Here is a 17,748-nt window from a genome sequence, read left to right as displayed (position 1 = left end):
CACACAAAGCAAACACATACGCAGACACAGAAACACAAAACAAACACACAAACCGACACACAAACACGCGCACACAAGCCCACACACAAACAAACACAAACACACATTCACACAAACACGCGCATAAAAACACACAAACACACACAGAAATGCACACACACAGAGGCACAGCATGAAACAAACGCGAAAATACACAGGGATATGTACACAAACACACCGAAAAAACAAATACACACTCACGCACCCAATCCCAAAAATATAGACGCTCATAAACACAACAAACATAAGCACATACACCCATAAATACTCATACACACAAACATGCGTGCACAAACACACTCACGCATAAACAAACACACAAAGAAACACTCAAAGAAGCACAATAAACACACACATGCACAACAAACAAATGCATACACAGAAACATACACTGAAACACACGTGAACACAAACAAACACTCACAAACAGACAATCACATATGCAAGAACACACACAAACGCACATACACAAACATAAACAAAAACACAGACACACATACAGAAACACAAACAAACTCACAAACAAACTCACATGTACACACACACACACAAACTGACACAATTACATACACACAATCATACATTCATGCAAACACACAAACGTAAACACTCACAGAAGCACACCAAACACACATAAACAAAATAACACAAACAAACATACATATAAATACATATCCACATAACCACAAACACTCACGCAACCACACATGCGCAAAAACTCACACAAGCACACACAAAATGAACAAAATCACACAGAAACACACACACATAAATACACATACACACACACAAGCACATGATCCACAGAAAAAATGCACCCACACAGACACAGAAACACACACACTCACAGAAACACATATACACGCAGAAACGCACACACAAAGACACCTACACACACATGCGCACAATCACACACACAAATCCAAACAGAAAATTACACGCACAAACTCACACCCACACCAATCGCAGACACACAAACTTCCCCACACATACACATTCAAACAAACACACCAATACACAAACGCACATAATCGCACACACACAGAAACAAACACACAAACAGTCACACAAACACACACACATAAACACACACAGAAAAAATCGTACAAGCACAAATTCACACACATATACAAACATGCAAACATATACACAAACAATGGCACAAATATATACTCAGAAACATACAAATACACACAAAAAAAAACTCACAAACACGCATACCCGTGCACACTCAAACAAACATAACACACACAATCACACACACATGGAAACGCACGTAAAGACACACTCAAAAGCACACAAAAACACAAACAGAAGCACAAAATCAAATAAAAACGCACACATAAATACACATACACACAAACAAACACACAAACACAAGCAACTATACACACACAAGCACACACAGAAACACACACAAACACTCATAAAAACACTCACAAACTCAGACACACAAAATCGCACACGCGCAAGCACACACAAACATAAAAAACACACAAAAACACACACACACCAATACACGTACACACATACACACAATCAAACACACAATCAAACACACAATCAAACACACAAATGCACACACAAAGAAAAACATACAATCACACACAAACGCACACGCAAGCACACTCACGCAAACAAACATAAAAACACACTCATAAATACACACACAAACTCTCAAACACAGAGACACACCCAAAAACACACATACACACTTACACGCACACAAACACACAACATCATCAACAAAATATCAATTACAGAGCGCCTTTCACGTCCCGAGGACTTCCCAGAGCGCTGAACAGTCGGGGGTCGGGCCCAGAGCATGGGGGAGAGGTGGGGAAGGGGTGAGTGGTGGGCTCGGTGTAGGAGGGTTGGGGAAGGCAGAGTAGTGGGAGGGACATCAAAGGCACGGTAGAAGAGAAGGGTCTTGAGACCGGCAGAAGAGAAGGGTCTTGAAGGAGGCGAGGGAGGAAGTGAATAGTGACCAGGGGATGGAGTTCGAGATTGTAGGGGCAGAGAGGCTGAAATCCCGGCAGCCGATGGGAGGGCGGGTCGGGCGGGAGACATGGAGCAGCCCGGAGCCCACTGGACGGAGGGAGCGGGCAGGTTGGTAGGGAGTCAGCAAGTCAGAGAGGGGAGGAGGTGGCGAGGTCACGGACGGCCTTAAAGGTGAAGACGAGGATCTTGAACTCGATCTTCTGGAGGATGGAAAGACTTGGGCGAACGTGGGAGTGATGGGGTTGGGCGAGGGTGGGCGTGATGGGATCGGGCGAGGGTGGGAGTGATGGGGTCAGGCGAGGGTGGGAATGATGGGAGCTGGTGAGGGTGGGAGTGATGAGGTCAGGCGAGGGTAGGCGGGATGGGGATGGGCGAGGGTGGGAGTGATGGGGTCGGGCGAGGTTGGGAGTGATGGCGTCGGGGAGTCTGGTACAGGAGCTGCAGAGTTTGGATGATCTGCAGTTTGTGAAGGGAAGAGTTGGGTACACACACACAAACACACACACAATCGCACACACTCACAGGAAAACACACAAACACAAACAACAACAACAACAATATTTGTATAGCGCCTTTCACGTCGGGAAGACCTCTCAAGGCTCTGATACACACACACACAAACACTCACAAATGCACACACAAACACAAACATATACACAAACATACACATGAACAAACAGATGTGCACAAGTACACACACAGAAATAAACAAAGAAACACACACACAATGGCACATACACAAGAAAAACACAGCTCACTCAAAAACACACACAAACAAATACACTTACAAAAACTCTCAGACACACATGCACAGAAACACGCACACACGCTGATACGCAAACAGACACACACAAGACACACACACAGACACAATAACATGCATTGACACACACAAACACACAGTGTTGTCATGGGATAATCTTAAAGTGTGGTTTCAGAATATAAAGTGCAAAGGCTGCAAAGCTCAGTGACTGAAGGCAGATCCCAAACCAATGGCAACATAAGGTCAGGACGTACAATGACACAGAAAGTCTGTTCACACTTACACACTGGACGAAGTGACTGATCAGGAGAGAATAAAATGTGGTTAAAGGGAGAATTAAAACATATTGTGGATATAACTGTATAAGGAGTTCTTTTTTCTTTAAAAAGACAGCTTTGTCTGGAGTTATGAAGTTGTCTTTAAACAAAGGTGTGTTAGATATCTCTTAGAAACGGTAGCGGAGCAGTGCGAGACACGACCAGGGCTGAGACAGGAATCCGGTCAGTATCATTTTGTGTCTTGTGTATTATTTTACTGTTTCATTTATTTGTGTATTACCTGCAGTTTTGACCTGAATAAAGTGACTGAACTCTACCAGTTGGTAAACTGGAACCGGATCATTACAACGTTGTTGGACATAGTTGCAAATGTTTCTAACAACAGTCACACACACACAAATATAGATACACACACACAGACACAGACTCGCAGACAGAGCCGCACACACCGAGACACACAGATATATTAATACATGTTGAGAGTTTGATGTAAACGATGGTTTGTGGCCTCACACTGTCACACCGATTCCTGTCACAATATTCAGCCGCACTGATCAGACAGTCACAATAAACACATTGAGATATTGGAGTCATTCAGACTCTGTAGACACAGTGCGTTACTTACCGCAGTCTCTGTATTTTACACTGCGGGTTCCTCAGAGCCTCACACAGTCGCTTCACTCCACAATCTCCCAGATTATTGCCCCCCAGCCTGGACACAGAGACACAAACACAGGGAATATATTGTAACAACACAATACACATTGACATGTATATACAGGAGCCTTTCACGTGGGGAGCAAGTCCCAAGGCGCTGGGACCAGGGTCAGACACACTCCACATGTGCACACACACACATCACAGTCTCTCTTTCTATCTCGTATTCTCCCTTTGTCTCTCCCACAAAACAGTCACTGTGTTTGGTAATATACTATCTTTCTCAGTCTCTCTCCCTCTCTCTCCTTCTCCTTCTATGTCTTTCACTTTGTCTCACAGTCTCTCTCTCTAACTTTCTTTCTCTTTCTCTCCACAAAACACAACCACTTCACATTAAAACATGTTCACTCTCACTGTCTCTCTCTTTCCTTCAGTCTCTCTCTCTCTTACAATCATTCCCTCTCTCGCTCAATCTCTCTCTCTCACCGTCTCAGTCTCTCTCAGGCTCTCTGAAACTATCCCTCAGTCTCTCTCTCACTCTGTGTCTCTGAGTCACTTTCTGTCTCAGTCTATTTCTCAGTCTCTTTCTCTATCTCTCCCGCAGTTTCTCCCAATCTCTCTCTCTCTCTGTCAGTCACTTTGCTTCCGATTCCCCCACAAAACACACAGTCGCTACACTTCAAAATATACTTTCTCTCGGTCTCTCTCTCCCTCTCTCCCTCTCTCTCTCTCTCACAATCTCTTTCTCAGTCGCTCTCTCTCTCAGGCTTTCAGCCTCTGTCCCGCAATATATCTTTCTCTCTCAATCACTTACTCAGTCTCTCTCTCTCTCTCTATCTGTGTCTATCAGTGTCTCTTTCTGTCTCTCTCAATCTCTCTCTGTTTGTCTGTCAATCTGTTTCAGTCACTATCTATGTCTCTCTCTCTGCCTCGCCGACAAAGCGTACAGTCACTACACATTATGATATATTCTCTTGCTTAGTCTCTCTCTCTCTCTCTCTCAGCCTTTCGGTCTATCTCTCCCCCTCTCCCTCTCTCTCTCTCTCAATATCTCTCTCCAAGACTGTCTCTCTCCGTCCCTCTCTCTCTCCGTCTCTCGGTATCTCTTTCATAGTCTATCTCACAGTCTCTCCCACTGCCTGCCTCAGCTTTTCTCTCTCTCTCTCTCTCTCTCTCTCTCTCATTCTCCCCCTTAAGTCCTCCTCTCCTCTCTCTCTCTCTCTTGGTCTCTCTGTTTCACAGTCTCTCTCACAGTCTCCCTCTGCCTCTCCCTCAGTCTCTCTCTCTCTCAATCTCGTTCTCTCTCTCAGTATCTCAGCCCCTGTCTCACAGTCTATTTAGTTGAGTCTCTCTCTATCTCTTTCAGCCTTTTAGTCTCTCTCTCTCTCTCTCTCTCTCTCTCTCTCTGTATCTCTTTCATAGTCTGTCTCTCAATCTCGCTCTCTGTCTCTCTCTCAGTCTCTCTCTCTCTCATTCGCGCGCTTAAGTCTCTCTCTCGCTCTCTCTCTAGGTCTCTCTCTTTCAGTTTCACTCGCAGTCTCTCCCTCTGCCTCTCCCTCGGTCTCTCTCTCTTTCAGCTTCTGTCTCACAGTCTATCACGCGTAGTATCTCTCTCTGTCTTTCTCTCAGCCTCTCTCTCTTTCTAAGTCTCTCTCTCTCTGTCTCTCGCTCAGTCCCTCGCTCGCTCAGTCTTTCCCTCTCTAAGTCTCTCTCAGTACCTTTCTGACTCTCGCTCCTCTTTTATTTCTGCCCCTATTTCTCTCTGTCTCTTTCTCTTTGTCAGTCTCACTCACTGACTCTCTTTCTGTCTCTCTCTTGCTCTATGTCTCTTTCTCTATCTCGCAGAAACACTCTCTGTCACCCACAAAACACAGTGTCACTGCACTTCACAATATCTCTCTCACACTCTCTACGTTTCTCTCTCTCACATTCTCGCTCTGTATCTCGCTCTATTCTTTCTCTCCTTCAGTCTCTAACCACTACAGGGCTCAGACTGCAGTGTGTGAGCCGCCACAGGCTAACGCAGGGCTAAAGCTGGGTAGACTTTATTCTGGGTGTTTTGCACACACATTTTGACTGTAAAGATAGCTACATAAATCTACCTCAGGACATGATTTTTCCACAAAAAAATCTGTTTCGGAGCTAAAGCCAGTTGGAAATACAGATGGAATCATTGACCTGAGTCAGTTAAATATCTCAAGATTAGGGAGGAGACCTAACTTCATGCATGTTGGAGCCAGACACACACACACACACATGCAACCCGCAAACGGACACGCATGTACGCACGCAAACACAAAAACAAACATACACTGTGGGAACAGGGTCAGACACACACGCACATGTGCACACACGCAAACTGTTTCGGTCCCTCACAGTCTCTTCGTCTTGCTCTCCGTCTATTTCTCTCACTCTCATTCTCTGTCTCTGAATCTTTCTCAGTCTCTATCTCATTTTCAATCTCTCTCTTTCTCTCTCTCTCTCTCTCTCTCTCTCTCTCTCTCTGTCTCTCTCAGTCTCTCAGTGAAAATCCCCAGTCAGCATACATTTCAATATATTCTCTCTCTCACTCTCTCTAACAGAGTCTCCCTCTCTGTCTCTCTCCCATTCACTCTCTCTGTCTTTCAATCGCGCTCTCAATCTCTCTCTCTCTTTCTCTCCCTCTCTCTCTTATTCTCTCTTTCTCCCAATCTATCTCTCAGAGTCAGTCGCTCTCTCTTTCTCAAACTCTATCTCGCAGTCTCTTTCAGCCTTTCTCTCAGTCTATCTTTCAATCTGTGTCCCTCACTTTCTCTCACAGGCACTCTCTAAGTTTTGTTATCTGTCTCCCCCACCTCTCTCTCTCTCTTTCTCTCTCTCAGTATCTCTCTCTTCTCTGTCTGTCTCTTCCACAAATCACAAAGTAACTGCACTTTATAATATATTTTCTCTCATAATCTCTCCCATTCGCTCCCTCTCTCACATATTCTCTTAGTCTCTCTCAGACACTCTTTCTCGCTCTTTCTCTGTCTCAGTCTCTCTATCTCTCCAATGAAACAGGCACTGCATTTTATTATATATTTTCAGTCTTTCTCAGTCTCTCTCTCTCCCTCTCAGTCTCTCTCTCTCTGTCTCTCTCTCTAACTCATTCTCTTTACCTGGCTTTCTTTCTCTCAGTCTCTATCAGTGTCTCACACAGAAAAATGTCACAACACTTTATGGTATATTCTCACTCATCGCCTGTCTCTCAGTTTCTCTCCGTTTCTCTCTCAGCCTCTCTCTCTGTCTCTCATTCCGTCTTTCTATCACTTAGTCTCACTCTCTCAGTCTCTCGTTCGATGTCACTCATTCTCTGTCTCTTTGTCAGCCTCTTTGTCAGTCCCCATCTATCTCACAGTCACTCTCACATTTTCCCTTTCTGTCTCTCCCACAAAACAGTAACTGCATTTTATAACATATTTTTGTCTCAGTCTCTCTCACTCTATCGCTCTGTGTGTATTTTGCAAAACACTACACGTTATATTTCCTCTCACATTCTATCTCTCTCTTTCTCTCAGCCTCTCTCTCTCTCTCTGTTTCTCTCAGTCTCTTTGTCTCAGTCGCTCTCTCAGTCTCTTTGTCTTAGTCTCTCTCTCTCAGTCTGTCTCAGGCTCTCTCTCACTGTTGCCCACATAATATGTTTCCTCTCACAGTCTCGCTCAGTCTCTCTCTCACAGTCATTTTCTCTATCTCATTTTATTTCTCCGGCTTTCGCTTTCTCTCCTTTCCTCTCTTGCTTGCTCTCTCTCTCTCACACACACAGTCCGTCTGTCTGCCTGTCTGTCTGTCTATAACTCTGTCACTCTGTCCATCTGGCTGTCTCTTACGCTGTCTCACCATCTCTCACTCGCTCTCTCTCTTTCTCTCTGTATGTGTGTGTGTCTCTCTCTGTCTGTCTATCTGTGTCTCTGTTAGTCTTTTTGTCTCTGTGTGTGTATCTCTCTCTGTCTGTCTCTCTTTTTGTCTGCCTCTCTGTCTGTCTCACTCTAACCATCGCTCTGCCTTTCTCTCATTCAGTCTCTTCCTCAGTCTCTGGCTATGTCTTTCCCAGAAAACTCAGCCACTACATGTCTCTCTCTTTCTCTCTCTCTCTCTCTCTCTCTCATTATTTCTCTCACTCAGCATCTCTTTCAGTCTCTTTCTGTTAGTCCCTCTATAAATCTTTCTGTTTCAGTCTCTCTCTCTGTCGCTGTCTCTCTTACAGTGTCTCTCAGTCTCTATCTCTCTCAGTCTCTATTTCTGTCTTTTCCGCAAAACACACAGTCACTACCATTTGTAATATACATTCTGGACAGTCTCTCACAGTCTCTCTCCCTCGTAGTTACTCTGTCTCAATCTTTCTTTCTCTCTGTCGCTTTCTATTTCCCTCTCAGTTTCTCTCTCTCAGCATCTAACTTTCTCTTGCAGTCTCTCTCTGCCAGGGTCACTCTCTCACTCTCACTATCTGTCCCTTGCTCTATCTTTCTCTCTCTAAGTCTCTCGCTCTGTGTCTCTCATTCTCATTCCCTCTCACTGCCTCGCTGCCTATCTCTCAGTATCTCTTTCTGCCTCTGTCTTTCTGCCTGTCAGTCTATCACTCTCTCTCTCTCTCAGTCTCTCTTTCAGTGTACCTCACTGTCTTTCTCTCTCTCTCCTTGTGTCATTAACTCTCTCTTTTCATCTCCCACACTCTCTCTCCGTCTGTTGCTGTTATTCTCTCATTCGGTCTCTCTCTCAATTTCTCTCAGTATCTCTCAGTCTCCCGCTCAATCTCTCCCACAAAACACACAGTCACTGCAAGTTATATTTCCACTCACAGTTTCTCTAAGTTTCTCTCAATCTGTTTATCTATTAGTCTCCCTATCATTCCCTTTCTCTCAGTCTTTCTCTCCGTATTTCTCTCTCAGTATCTCTCTCAGTCTCTCTCTGTCTCACAGTCTGTCTCACTGACTTTTCCGCAAACCACACAGTCACTACACATTGTAATATATTTTCTCCAGTCTCTCTCATTCTCACTCTCTGTTTATCTATCCCAGTTTACTTCTCTCTCTCTCGTCGTCATTCCCTCTCAGTCTATCTCTCTCGTTCTCGTAGTCTATCTCTCTCTTTCTGTCCTTCACTTTATCTTTCTCTCTCCCCGTCTCTCTCTCTCTCAGTCTCTATCGCGGTACCTCGTTCAATCTTTCTCTCATTCAGTCGCTCTCTTATTGTCTTTCTCAATCTCTCGCTCTGTCTCTCTCATTCTCACGATCTCTCTCTCTATCGCTCTCTCTCTCCCAGTGCTTATCTGCTCTCGCTCTCAGTATCTCTTTCTGCCCACCACTCTCTCTCTCTAAGTCTACCTTGGTCTGCGTCTTTCCCCCTCGCTCAGTCTCTTTCTCTCTCGCAGTCACTCTCTCTCTCAGTCTCTCATGCTTTCAGAGACTGAGAGAGAAACAAATGTGTAGTGACTGTGTTTGGCGGGAAAGAGAGAGAAAGAGAGCAACTCAACGGAAAAGGCAGAGAGAGAGAATGAGAGTCAAAGCAAGAGACAGAAAAAGAGACTGAGAGAGAATGAGAGGGAGACTAGGAGAAAGACTGTCAGCTAAAGAGAGAAAAAGGCAGTGAGAGATAGATATCCAGTGTGTTTTGTGGGAGAGACACACGGAGAGAAAGAGAGAGACTAAGAAAGAGAAAGAAAGAGGGGGAGAGACTGAGCGAGAATGTATATGTGTGTGTACTGCGAATGTGTGCTTTGTGGGAAAGACAAAGAGACTGATACTGTGACAGAGAGAGAGACTGAGAGAAAAACTGGAAGAGAGAGTGAGAGACACAGATAAATACTGATAGACAGAGACTTAGAGAAAAAGACAGGTAGAGACGGACTGAGAGAGAAAGATAGACTGACCACAAGAGAGACTGAGAGAGAAGATATTATAAAGTGTAGTGACTGTGTGTTTTGTGGGCGAGACAGAGAAACACAACCGTTTGTGGAGACATTGGTAGCTGGTGTGTGAGATAGTATCTGATAATAATAATAAGTCTTGCATTTGTTACAGCACCTTATCTGGACAAGACATCTTAACATGTTGTGCTGCTGGGTCTGAAAAGAGCGGGGATGTCCCCAATGTCTGGTCCTGGCAGATGCACAGTTTGCGCTGGTTCTATTCCAGCAGCACTGAAACCCTCAGTCAGTTTGTAACTGAGGCTAATGCCTCGGTTTATGCATCCCGGTCTGTAATCACCAGGTTCAGGCCAATGTTATGTCTCTTTTCTCTCATTCTCCACAGACTGTAAATCCAGAAAGAGACCTCTGTGGCCAGGAGAGTTCAGGAGCTGGAAATGGAGACTCTTCACCAGGGCCAGGGGAACCCACACCTGTCAGATTGATGTCAGGCTGAGCGAGATGTGTTTGGTGTGAAAAATATTGTAACAGAGTTAGAACCAATGTACCGGAGAGCGGGTGTGGCTGCCTCAGGATAAATGGGATGGCCAAGCGCTTGGAAGGTCTCATAGCACTGGAATGCAGCATTGGGGGAGGTGCTGCTGCCGGGAGGGGAGGACACAGGAAGCCTCGGGCCTAAACACATGGGTCAAGGGGCGTGAGATGTAGAGAATCTCAGAGGGTTATAGGTTAGAAGCATTGCCATTTTCAGAGCCTCTGGTGTCAGGAGAAACACGTCCTGCACGAATGAACTGGAAAAACTGAATTACGTCTCTTTGTACAAATTCCTTTCTGTTTGAACTGGTTTTACATTATAATATTATCAATAAAAATGGGAGTCAGGAAACAATCTCTGCCCAATAACATCAGCAATCTGGGAATATCACCCAAGGGCTCAGGGTGTTGAGCAGCCAAGGGTGTAGGGGAATGTCAGCCATTCACCTCCCATTCCCCCAGGGCAGGATTGCGGTGTGTGACGGCCATCACTGTTTCCTCCTACTGTGCAATAGCATTCTCCCATTTATCCGCTGGTGTTTAATGTCAGTAACATCCTGGAGAATTGCTTTGATTGTGCTGTGTGACAGCCATCACTATGTCACTCATTGTTCCCCCTGTTAGAATGGGTTTGAAAAAAGAATAATAAGAACAAAATTTATACACAGAGTAAACTTACTGCAAATCCTGACACTTGTGCAGAGCAGGAACCAGACGCTGGAGTCCCTCATCCTGAATGTAGCAGTTCCTCAGATTCAGTAGTTTTATTGTGTTACACAGTCCAATGGCCTGAGACAGCACAACACAGTCTATCGGTGTCAGTCTCAATGCTTTCGCTGAAGAGAAGTCACCAAATGTCAGTGTTTGTACAGAGCCCAGTGTTTCCTGTGCCAGGGCTTGATTCTGAGACTCAAACAGGTAGTGTAGTGTGTTCAGCAGCTTCCTTTTCGCAGTGACAGTGTCTGTGTCTTTAATCTGAGCTTTAAACTTCTCCTTCAGCCAATCGATCACCGCACGGGTTGTCTGATGGACAAATGGCCCCAGAAACTCCTTCAGTGGCTGAGCTGCCTGTGGGGAGGAGAGACCAGCAACAAAGCGCAGAAATATCTCAAACCGGCCGTCCTCCTCCCTGTGAGCTTTATTCAGGTGTTTCTGCAGATTTCCTGGATTTGGAGACAGGAACTGAGCGAGTGCGGCTACAAACTCCTGGATGGTGAGGTGCGGGAATGTATAGGCCACGCTGTGCTCTGAAGACTCTCTCTCCACAAGTTCCATGAGAAACCCAGAGAGGAACTGGGAAGGCTGGAGGTTATATTTGATCAGATCTTCATTATTAAAGACAATGTTTCTCTGGGAGACTCCAGTGAAGGCCATCTCACCAATCTTCAGCATCACATCACGGGGGCTTTCCATCTTGACACTGTGATGTGTTAGAATGTGGTAAATATAATAGGAGAAGAGTTGTGTGACTGTCTTGGGAACTCGCTGTTTGTTGCTGTGTTTCCGTGTAAAGAAGGGACCCAGAGACAGAGCGAGGATCCAGCAGTAGGACGGGTTGTAGCACATGGTGAACAGGAGCTCGTTCTCCTCCACGTGGCTGTAAACAGCAGCCGCCACCTCCTGATCCTCAAAGAACTTGTGAAAATATTCCTTTCTCTCTTCACCCACAAATCCCAGGATTTCAGCCCAGACACTGACCTGAGCCTTTGCCAGTAACTGTAATGCAGTGGGGCGGCTGGTCACCAGCACTGAGCAGCCTGGCAGCAGCTTTTCTGTATTAAACTGTACACAATGTCAGACACATCACAGAGGAATTCAGGGTCTGTGCACCTGCGCTGAGGCTCTGTGTCTCTCCGACTGTCAGCGAAATCAATCCTTGCCCTGAATTCATCCAAACCATCAAATATAAACAGCAATCTCTCTGGGTGTTTCCACAGCTCATCCAGAACATTCCTGAGGTAAGGATACTGCTCCACGATCAGGTGGTTCAGCGTTGTTCTGTCGTGAAGTCTGTTTAGGTCTCGGAATTTAAAAACAAATACAAAGTGGAAGTGATGATAGATTTTGGCTTTGGCCCAGTCATGGACAATCTTTTGCACCATAGTTGTTTTTCCAATTCCTGCAACTCCACTGACTACTGCGGAAATACCTGTGGGAGAGTCAGAACTGCTTCCGTGAGAAGTAGGTAAATTGCTTCCTTTTGAGAAGCTGCTGTGGAACAGTTTATCAGTTCGGATTTTTTCCAGCTCTCCCCGGAGTTGCTTCTGTCTCCACTCCTCGTGGTCTCTGCCTCTCGCCAGCAGCTCATGTTCTACCAGTTTCCGGTGACGGATATCAGAAATGATTGTTAACTCCGTGTAGCGATCAACCAACTGAAACGTCCTCACCTTCTCCTTTATCAGGATGGTCTTCACTTCTAGTTTCTCACATTGTTTCTGTAACGTCTCCTTGTGCAATTGCTGAATGGCTTCATGTGGAACAATAATCAGTCAGAGAGAAAATTGAGAAATTATTTAGCATTATTAAAAAGTGACATTTAGTTTCAGTTAAGGGGCTTTGAAAGAAGGACTATATTCCAAAGCGCTGCATACGACTTACTTTAAAGTGTGGTGACTCTGTTTCTTGGGCAGATGCAGCAGTCAGGTTGCAGAAAGCAACAGCAGCCACAAGTAGCCGGAAAGTGTGTGACTACATTTATTTGAGGGATTGTTGGCCAGGAATCCGGGAGAGAGAAATTCCAATCTCTTTTCAAATAGTGCCGCTGGATCTTTAACATCCACCCGAAAAGGCAGACAGGATCTCAGTTTCATGTCCAAATGACGGCATCGACTGCAATGCAGCACAACCCAGAATGGCACTGGAGTGTCAACATATCCTGTTCAGGAACATAGGAACAGGAGTAGGGCATTCAGCCATCGAGCCTGTTCCGCCATTTAATTAGATCATGGCTGATCTATATCTTTACTGGAAATTCAAATCAAATTTCCTGCTTTCTCCCCGTATCCTTGAATACCCCGACCTACCAAAAAACTGTCAATCTCTTTCTTGACGGAGTGGATGGATCCAACATCCATGATCTTTTGGGGGAGAGAGTTCCAGATTTTTAACACCCTTTGAGGGAAAAAATGCTTCCTCCTTTCACTCTTAGATGGTCTGGTTCTACTTGTTAGAATATCCTGCTTGATTTGCATTCCCCCAACACAGGAAATAGCTTTCTGCATATACTCTATCAAATCCCTTTATCGCCCTGAAAACCTCCATAAAATCAGCCCTCAATCTTCCAAACTCGAGGGAATACAATCCAAGTTGAAGCAGCCTTTCTCGTAACTTAACCCGTTTTGGCACAGTAACATTCTGGTGAATCTGCGCTGCAGCACTTCCAAAGCTAATGAATATTTCCTGTGGTGTGGTGCCCAAAACTGAACGCAACAACAACAAAACTACTTTTACAGAGTGCCTTTTACGTCGTTATCTTTACTAATTGAAGTGTCCTGCTTCTCCCAGTCTATGTGAAAAATAAAATCCCCCATTATAACCACGTTGTTTTTGTACATACCACCCTGATTTCCGTATTTATATATTGTGAACTGAAACCCATAACTCTGACTCCGAGACAGGAGGAACACAAACTGAGCTGAACGAACAAGGGGTAAACAATCTGAATTACATTGTTAATAATAATAATAGCAATAATCCTTGATTTGATATAACGCTTTTCGCGACAGCTAGACGTCCCAAAGTGCTTCACAGAATATACTGCAAAGTGAATTGACTGTATACTTGTGGGCAAACGCGGCAGTCAATTGCGCACAGCAGTATCCCACAAACAGTCATGGATTGAAAATGACCAATTTATTATTGTTTTGTATTTTTGGAGGGATTATTATTAGCCGTGTGGAGTAAGGAAACTTGCCCAAGGTTTTGCGCTGCCTGGATTTGAACTCAGGTCAGAACATTCAAACAATCGTAGATTTTCAGGGCATTATATGATGAATGTGTGACTTCTTGTGGGAAAGATCATTCCAAAGTAATATTTGCTGAAATAATTTAAGAATTAAATAAGAATCATTCCCCTCACTCCTCATCTCCCTTCTCCCATCTTCCTTCCTCTGCCTACTATCCCTCCCTTCTATCCTCCCCCCTTCATACACGCATCTTGTCGTCCCTCCATACTCACTTCTCCCCTCCATATTCCTCTCCCCCCTCCGTACTCCCCGCCCCACTCCATAAGCCCCGTCCCCTCCATACGCACCTGTCCCCTCCATACGTCCCTGTCCCCTCCATACGTCCCTGTCCCCTCCATATTCCCACATCCCCTACATACTCCCCTCCCCACTCCATACAACCCTCCATACTCCCCTCTCGCCTCCAAACTCCCCTCTCCATACTCCCCTCTCCCCTCCATACTCCCCTCTCCCCTGCATACTCCCCTCTCCTCTACATACTCCCCTATATGTTCGCCTCTCCCCTCTTTGACCGTGCCTTCAGCTCCCCTCTCGACTCTCTTCCCCCTCCTCGCTCCCTCCCTTCCCTCCCCTCAACCTGACCATTTCCACCCTCCTCGCTCCCTCCCTTCCCTCCCCTCATCCTGACCATTTCCCCCTGCTCGGGTCATGACCCAACGGTGCAGCGCCTTGGGACGTCCTCCTGACGTGAAAGGCGCTTTATAAATGGAATCTTGTTGTTGTTGTTGTTGTATGCTCCCCTCTCCCCTCCATATGCCCCTCACCCCTTCTTACGCCGTTTACCCCTCCATAATCCCCTCTCTCCTCCATAATCCCTCTCACCTCTATATTACTGTCTCGCTTCTATGTTCCCATTCTCCTCTCCCCTGCATACCGCCTCTCCCGTTCATATTCATCTCTCCTCTCTCCTCCATGCTCCCCTCCATGCTGCCCTCCATGCTCCCTCCCTGCTCCCCTCAATGCTCCCCTCGGAACTCCATTCTCCCCTCAATGGTCCCCTCCATGCTCCTTTCGCCCCTCTATGCTCCCCTCTCCCCTCCATGTTCCCATCTCGGCTCCACACCACCCTGTATGCTCCCCTCTCCCCTCCAAGCTTCCCTCTCCCGTGAATGATTACCTGTCTCCTCCATGCTCCCCTCTCCGCTCCATGCTCCCCAACCCACTTCATACTCCCTTCCCCACTCCATACTCCCCTCTCCCCACTCCATAATCCACTCTGCCCACCATACACCCCTCTCCCCAACATACTCCTCTCTCCACTCCAATCTTCGCTCCCTCCTCCCACATCCTCCTTCCCCTCTCCTTGTTTGTATTTTCTGGATATCATAAGTAAAGGGTAAACTGTGTATTTCAGAAGTGATTGACTGGTTTGTATGTTGTCCCTGTCACGTACCTTCTAGATCACTGGAGACGTCTGATACACTTCGGTCAATGGTCACTTCATGCACTAGACTGGCACCTGTTTGAATAGAGTTAATATTATTAAATTGAAGGGATGGTGTCTCAGTAAGATGTGAATGGAGGCACAGAGAAACATCACACATTACCTTGTTGCTGTATTTCCGTCATGATTTTGTTCAGTTTGGGCAACGTTGGCCTCATTTTCACAAAAGATTCCCACATCACTCTCCGGGCCTCGGAACCTTTCCCAATCACCAGATTCAGAAGAAATTTGGAGCTTTGTCTCCTCTGCCCACTGTGTGTGTGCTCGATGAGTTTCTGCGTAGAGTGAGCATTAATGTATTGAAGATGATGTGAAACATGAACAGTGACAATGATCAGCAATACCCAGCTAGATTGACGGATTTGCTGGACTTGCTTTCTCTTCCATCCACAAACTGCTTTCCTCTGTGACCACGACTTTTAACATCTGCCCTCCCCGACACTTGCCAAATCCAGCTCGGGCTCTAACTTCAACTGTCCAGTGCCTTTTACTTCCTCGCCATGTGAATGGCGTTAAATAAATGCAAGCTTTTGTTCTCAGTTTTTTGGCCGTACAGACACCTCTTACACTGCACTGCACTGATCCATGACATACATATAGCGCATGTCCTGTATTTTAACATAATTGGTTGCATAAGCTGTTTGTTTGCTATCTGTTGAATTTATGAAAAAAGCAGCACATGAGCCGTGCAGACTGACTTGATGAAATTTTAACAAATGAAAGGGAATGTTACAGTCTAACTCAAACCTACTTTGTGCTCCTGGGGGCTGAAACATTTCTTCTGTCTGAGCCCTGAGCTGATGTCCTCCACGGCTTCTTCAATGGCCTGTTCTAATCTGTCCCGGTAGAACTTTGTCAGTCTGTGCAGCTGGTAATCGTTGTACAGAGCCAGAGTCTCGATGAATGATGTATTTGTAGCTGTTAGCAACCAATAAAAACGTTAGTCCGACATTATTTGACTCTTGTTCCTCCAAACATGTTTCGGAAAATATAACTATGTTGATCGTTACAAAAGTCCTGAATAAACAGTTGGCCGAAAACATCATTTAGTAGCTGACATCAGACACCTGTCAGCCTGGCTCAGTTGGTATGACTCTCGCCACTGAGACAGAGGTTTGTGGCTCAATCTCCACATATGGATTTTGTCCTCAAAGACCAGCCTGACAATCCCCTGCAGGAATCCTCGCTGGTTCTTTTGCCAAGAATTATCTTAAATCTGTGTCCGCTGGTTACCGATCTACCCTCCAGAGGAAAGAGTTTCTCCAGCTCTACTCGATCAAAACCCTTCTTAATTGTGAACATCTCTCATTGATCTATTAAGTTGAATACATTCATACTAGAGTCAGAAGCTTTCGGGTTAAAGCCCCACAGTGGAAATTGGAATTCCTATCCTCTCTAGGAAGCAGGTGTGGGGGTTTAGCAAGTTGGAAACGTAGGGAGGTGCAGGGACATACAGGGATTTAAAAACGAGGAAGAGGATTTGAAAGTCGATCCTTTCAGAAATTGGGAGCCAGTGCAGCCTTGCAAGAACTGAAGTGATTGACTGTATATTTGTGGGCAAACGCGGCAGCCAATTGCGCACAGCAATGTCCCACAAACAGTCGTAGATTCAAAGTGTGTGAGATAAATGTACGTGCTTTTGTTTAAAAGTACTTAATAAACACATTACATTTGTTCATTATCATCTCTTTGAAATTTTCCTTAAATTCATTAAAGGGAAGCCATTACCTGTTGGTGTTTTGCAGGGGGCTTGATCCACACCACGGGTCATTCCATCGCCCTCTGCAGTGGCACTTGGTTCAGTCTCCGTGGAGGCCATCTCACTCCAATCTCCCAAATTGGTGGAACCGATTCACAATGTATTTGGGCAACACCAGATGTGGTCGCTGTTTCAGTCCTGCCAGATGTAGATGTGCTTAGTAGTAGTGATGGTGACCATTTAATCGAATTATCTGTTTTCCCGTGGTTCTGTGTTTCAGAAATATATTTCCCCTTTCCCAACAATATTCAAAAATCCCCCCAATTGCTGCTAAGTGCAGTTTAGTTTGTAAGATTTGCGACAGGTGCTGAGCGTTTTTAACAATTGCAAGACTAACAGGGAATCCAGACGTGATCTCTCAGACAAAAACACCCGGTTAGCATTTCTAATGGACTGTCCTTCTCCCTCACAATTAACATTTATCCTA

General features: G+C 45.4%; 1 protein-coding gene across 1 annotated transcript; it reads right to left on the bottom strand.

The window, feature by feature from the left end:
- Window positions 1-3,702: 3,702 nt before the first annotated feature.
- Window positions 3,703-17,464, bottom strand: LOC121851910 (NACHT, LRR and PYD domains-containing protein 12-like). The gene is given in 8 exon segments (XM_042345989.1): window positions 3,703-3,777; window positions 10,234-10,294; window positions 10,833-11,923; window positions 11,926-12,620; window positions 15,512-15,577; window positions 15,666-15,837; window positions 16,314-16,480; window positions 17,291-17,464. Coding segments are annotated over 8 exon segments (2,418 nt in total). The 5' UTR covers window positions 17,382-17,464.
- Between the last annotated feature and the right edge of the window lie 284 nt (window positions 17,465-17,748).

This window comes from Callorhinchus milii, unplaced genomic scaffold (genome assembly GCF_018977255.1).
Source record: "Callorhinchus milii isolate IMCB2004 unplaced genomic scaffold, IMCB_Cmil_1.0 Scaffold204, whole genome shotgun sequence".
NCBI classification, from domain to species: domain Eukaryota; kingdom Metazoa; phylum Chordata; class Chondrichthyes; order Chimaeriformes; family Callorhinchidae; genus Callorhinchus; species Callorhinchus milii.
This window is presented reverse-complemented; position numbering and strand designations above follow the sequence as displayed.